This window comes from Bemisia tabaci, chromosome 3 (genome assembly GCF_918797505.1).
Source record: "Bemisia tabaci chromosome 3, PGI_BMITA_v3".
Classification (NCBI taxonomy): Eukaryota; Metazoa; Arthropoda; class Insecta; order Hemiptera; family Aleyrodidae; genus Bemisia; species Bemisia tabaci.
This window is the reverse complement of record NC_092795.1, coordinates 8,480,378-8,486,377: the sequence shown is the minus strand read 5'-3', so window position 1 is coordinate 8,486,377 and position 6,000 is coordinate 8,480,378. Positions and strand designations below refer to the sequence as shown.

Below are 6,000 nucleotides of genomic sequence, written 5' to 3'. Positions count from 1 at the left end.
TCCCACTTCTTACTCAGCTCGTCTCCTTCCAGGAAAATAGCATAAGCTCTTTATCTTTCCTGGCATTTCATTTTTTAACAAGGGTACCATAGGGCGAGTCCGTTAAAAAGTTTCACCTAATTCCATTTCCACTACAAATAAATTGTTGTAAATTACTCTAGTAGTTCGTTGAACATTCATTATTAAAAGAAAAAAAAATGTGATGCCAAACTTTTGACAATGGTGCTTATTTCTATGACACTTTTGGCAATTCCTCTGGAAGAGAACGAGATATTCAGCAAAATCTTACTCTGTAATATAGAATCATAATTCATAAGAGGCTGGCTAAAGGGGTTTCAAGTGAATCAGACTAGTGTACCATGCACATACAATGTTTTCGTGTGGTTATTATGATTACAATCAGTGTTTGCTACATCGCCTCCGATCATGTACATTGTGGGTTGAACACTTACCACTCGTACTTTCAGAAAAACTCGAATGAATTCGTAAAGGATAAAATACTTACTTTGGACTTTTCGCTCCCAAAATGATGAGCTTGCAATGGAGATGTTGCTTGTGTGAGGGATTTGCGATTTGACCATTGATTTATTAAAAGTTCGCGAGAAACACGATGAAGCAACTGGTTTTCTCTAAAATCATCTCCAAGCTCAAAAAAAGCTCTCAAGTGAGGCCAAATGGAGGGATATCCACCCTCCCCTAAGAGCCACCTCTACGTCAAACTACTCTCCATGCAAAGTGGGGCAATACATTAGCAGGTGCCACTTACTTGGGACTGTAAACTGAAACACGGCACCCTGCTAATGTATTTGCTCCCTATCTTGCATGGAGAGTTTGTTTGATGTAGAGTGGACTCTCAGGTAGGATGGGATATCCCTCCATTTTGGCTCACTTTGAGAGCTTTTTGAGCTTTGGGATGATTTCAGAGAAAACCAGTGCATCATCGTGTTTCTCGTGAACTTTTACATAAGAATCAATGGTCAAATCGCAAATCCCTCACACATGCAACATCTCCATTGTGTAGAAGTGAATAACGCTTTAGATTGATGAAAAAAATGCACACGCGCTCACACGCACAACTTTTGCAGGATAATGTATACTTTCCGGAGTTTCTTCAAATCGCATTCAGCTTGACTTCACCTGGTGAACGACCTTCGCATATGTTTGTTTACCCTTTCGAAAATCTGTCTTTGCATTTCAAACATCGGGACAGTTGACCCTTCCCTTTTGGCGTCAATTATGAGTTTCCCGCTTCCTGCCCACGCGAAAAGTTTCCGAGACTCTTGTCGCTCGTGGCAGTGAATATCCGAAGAAGAAAAGTTCATATAGGAAATAGATTCCGTGACCATGAAAGTGAAAGGAAGAAAGTTTTAATGGTGGTCAATCGTGTTTCAAGGGTTTCTCTCAAATCGATGAGCTTATAAAGTGAAAGAAATATATTATTATGCGTTACTAGTACCCAAACATATACGGAAAAATGGATTGCTGATTTAACAATTCAATTGTTAAAAAAAAGTGTCTGCAATGTTTCAAATGCACATTTTACAATAGTAAAAAGCTAATTTAACCACGGGGGTCGTTGAAGTAACATTTTTTCGTTGTAAAATCTACATTTAAACATCCTTTGTTTTTAACTAAAAAATTGTTAAATCTGCATTTCAATGTTTTCCGTGTTAGTATACTCTGTATTGTGAAAGAAATCAAATTTCTATTCAGTGGATTTCGTTTTTAAATTTCCCCAATTTTAATGTTGGAACTACCTCAAAAATGGGAAACGTTAAACGCAATTGCGACTTTTATTGTCTATAAACTGTTGAAGAAAAAATGCAAAAAGCACTATATCTGATTTCTTTTGGTAGAAATTTGACGATTAAAAAATTATACGAAGGCTGTCCCGAGTAAACTGAGAGTTGACCCGCTCAAAGCAAATTATTGAAGATATTGGAATTATGTTTGTAGAATCTTGTAGTTCATCTCATTAGCTTTCTAAAGAGCTCTTGGTGAGGTCATTAAATGAAAAATTAGCATTTCTACGGACATTTTTCGGCGGCGTGTAAAAGAAACCTCTCTTCCGAACTTTCGAGTTATTCCTCTTTCCAACTCCTCTTGATAAGGACAAATTAGCACAGGAAATAAAGATTGCAACCTTATAGAAGCAAGATTAGACTAATATACTACAGATCTTATGAATGAAGGTCAAAAGCTCACAATCAGCCTATCCGAGATTACCTCCACGTAGGCGCGGAAGAGTGTTTTCTCCAGTACGATCCCTTAGAAATTTAAGCAGCAGTAGGTATTATTGTTTTACCTTCAAGCTCATGACCCATGAAACGGTTACAGGACATTCCGTCACCAATTTTTTGTCCGCGCACCTGTTTTTTCCAGTAATTTACGTCCACGAGTTTTTTCGGCATGGGGTTTTTGGTCCACATGCCAGTTGAGACCCAAAGTTAATTGGCCCACATATAAATACAAACGACAATTGCTCACGACGTTTTTGGATGAAAACGTAAAATGTCTTGGAAGAATGAGGGTTTGCTTGTTTTTTTGTTTTGTCTGTTTGGTCCAACGGAGAATAATATATAGTTGAGAGTTTTGGTAAAAATGGGGGAGCGTCAGTTCCATGAGACAAAATTCACTAAAACTCTCTACACCTCTTTGGTGTAACAGGACTTAATTATCTTTCAAGAAGTTCCCAATTTGTTATACCTGAACCGGATGAACCTCTTGATTTGCCTCAGCTAAAGGCTCTTAGATTTTTCCTGTATACGATAAGTATCTTGCTTTATTTTGCGAGGAAAGATCTGTACTTTTAAAGGATGTCTGTCATTCTTTATACGTTCAATTTTGTATAATAGTGTGCAACCCCTCTGTTGTGAAATAGTTGCTTCAGGCGCCACCGCATGGCGGGCGGGCGGCCATCGCGAAACGCGCATTGGCGCCTACAAACCTAAGTGGATACTTCAAGCATTGTGCAATGCGTAAAGTATCCACGCATACGGCGCCTACAAACCTAAGTGGATACTTCAAGCATTGTGTAATGCGTGAAGTATCCACTTAGGTTTGTAGGCGCCAGTGAACCTCTCGCGCTGGCAGCACACCGCTCCGCTCTCTTAGGCTTTAATATTTATACTCGCATAGTCAGCGTTTTTTAACTCATGATTTTGAAATGGTTGCACACTCTGCATTGATTATTCTCATTTAAATTGATGGGAAAAAAAATATGTATCAATTTATATCAAAGGAGAATAATAACATGATATGTGTGTTTTAAATATTGGTGGCTCCGTGTCAAATTTAATGATTTCCAAAGCACTTCAATTTTTTCTTTTAAATTTTGTGTATGATGGGGGTTGCAAAAAAGTGTTTCTTTTGACTTAAGAGCTTTCACAAAATTTCATGTCTCCATCTTTATTTTTTCAAGTGTTACAGTTGGACTGCATTTTGCAATTTGGAACTATACATGCTGGCCTGGTTTAAAAACAACGTATGTGCCATTAGTTTCCCTATGCACATAAGTGTTTTTTTCAGATGAGCCAGAATTTATAGTTCCAAATTGCAAAATGCAGTCCAGTTGATCTCAGGTGCTGGTGGTATGGAATTTTTTCATCACCTTGTACACGCATGTTCAAGATATTAAATAGAATGGCCAATTTACTTTTTGGTCCACACAAAATACTAATGAATTTTTGCTGTGGATCATTTTCCATAATTGATTCGATGAATTTAGATCAACTTTAAAAATGTATTGTTGCAGATCATCAAATACTTAAAGTAACTGTAATTACCCTCTCAATAGCCACGAGGGTGAAAATTTCGAAAAAAATAGAGTGTGTTGGGATGGAAACTCGGCCGAATCGCTTCTCCTCAAGAATAAGGTATCAAACTCGAAAAATATCTATATCGTTCAGTTTTTCAAACTTTATTCTCCAAAAATATCGACAAAACTTAGAGCCTTAATATTAAAACAAAGAAACAAAAAAGGAATAAAAAAAATATCGATCGAGGAACAATAAGTTTATTAAAACTAGATTGATTAGAAAACAGAAACCTTTTGGTGGGAACGAAACAAAACAAGGAGGAAGAACAGGGTGCGTCAACCCACTTTGACCACGTAGTCTTTGGACAGGCTCGGACCTAACCTAACCATCGGCGAGCAGTCGGCGCTTCCGGCCAGCGCATCGTAAACATTACTATTTAACATGGCTAAATCCCGCGGCCTATAATCTTCGTACGTCCGCCTCTTGTGACGGATCGACGGAATGTGGAAATTCTTCTCCGGTGGTTCCGTCACCGGGAAATCGTTCATCTCGGTCGAATACCCGTCTTCCGTTTCGTTCCGACTTCCGTTCTCGGACCCATCCATCTCCGGTTCCGGTTCGACGCCGCCTTCCGATCCTGGTGGAACCACCACCAAGCCTTTGAACCCGATCTTGGGCACTACTTTCGGTTCTGGTGTACTCGAGTCTACGTCATCTAAAGAGCGTTTCCGGCGGTCTCCCATTTCCGGTTCTTTACTTCCGGTAGCCTTGGCGCGGCCTAGGCGGATGAATCCGGAGCTCCGACGGATCTCGACGGGGTTGACGTCGGCGACGAAGAGAGCCGGGAGGGGGTCTCCGGCTCGGGCGAAGCGGAATTCGTCGCCGGAGCGTTTGGAGCGGTAGTTGATGTTATCCGACGGCGTCCCAACTTCCGCGTTCCGCCCGAAGCGAATGAAGTTCTCCGCCCGGCCGAAGCGGATGAAGCTGTTCTTGGCCCGCGGGTCGCGTTCGGCCAAGTCGTCGGCGTTGCGGAAGTCGTCTTCGGCTACCTCGAGGTCGTAGTTGGTCTCCGGGTAGTGGAGTAGGTTGGAGGCGTCGCCCCGGCCGAAGCGGATGAAGTCCTGCTTGCCCCGGCCGAAGCGGATGAAGTCCTGTTTCCCGCGCCCGAAGCGGATGAAGTCCTGCTTGCCCCGGCCGAAGCGGATGAAGTCTTGCTTCCCCCGCCCCAGGCGGATGAAGTCCTGCTTGACGCGTTTCGCTTTGGGCTCACTGTCGTCGGCGATGAGTTTGTAATCCGATGGCGTCATGTTGATTATCTCGTCTAGTTCTGGCTCGTCCTGGTGTCCTTTGTCCTCCGAGCGCTTGCCGAACCTGAAAATAATCATAACCTTAGACCCCAGCCAGAAGGACGCCAACTCTGAGGACAGAGCATAAAATACTACTTCCAGTTTTTTCACACAGAACAGAGAAAAAGAGATTTTCCCCTCTACAGCGCGAATACTTCGCAGGGTCATGACGTCAACAAAGCTTTGATCGTATTATAACCAACTTGTGTCTATTATTTTTTTTTTAGATTTTCGTTTCGACGGATTCGTAATGGTCAAGACCAATGAAAATATGTATAACCATGGAAAGCACGAGGTAGCTTTCGAAAAATGGTTTAGAGTGGGGTTTCATTGAACTTGCATCGAAAGCTGACCGAACACCCCATAAGTAGGATGAAAAGCAGGAGTCACAGTAGAGGGGCAGAAGTAGGATAAAAAACATCGGAAAATGTTTACGTAGTACGAAAATATCTAAGTTAAATTAATTATAAAACTGATTTCGACGCAAGAGAGCAAAATCACCATCTTCATGCCAAGATAACTTTTGAATCGAAGCGCAAAAATTCGCACGCGACAAAAATGATGTGTGACAACAATTTTGAGTGACAAAAATTTGATACGTAGCTGGCATTGAATGAGAATTTTGGTCACGTTAGAGGTAAAAGGCGAGAACGGCCAAATCAAAAGAAATCTGGAAAGTACGGAGAGTGCTAAGTACTTAACCGTGATCACTTACTGAGTTTTATTTAACGATATAAAAAGAAATAATATGCACACAAATTTGGAATGATAAAGTAAAGCCCCATCACCCCTTTCACGAACCCCAAAGTCTGTCATCCTTTTTGCCACCAAGGCGATTATCTGGATTGCTTTCCTGTAAATCAGGTCATGTTAAGAGCGGAAACTAATACAATAAT

The 6,000-nt window shown here is 41.3% G+C and overlaps 1 protein-coding gene across 1 annotated transcript in view; it reads right to left on the bottom strand.

The window, feature by feature from the left end:
• Nucleotides 1-3,903: 3,903 nt before the first annotated feature.
• Nucleotides 3,904-6,000, bottom strand: part of FMRFa (FMRFamide related propeptide) — a 57,566-nt gene continuing 55,469 nt past the window's right edge. The window contains exon 3 of the mRNA XM_019044377.2: nucleotides 3,904-5,129. Coding sequence (XP_018899922.2) covers nucleotides 4,094-5,129 — 1,036 coding nt within the window. The 3' untranslated portion in view covers nucleotides 3,904-4,093. The remainder of the gene's footprint in view (nucleotides 5,130-6,000) is intronic.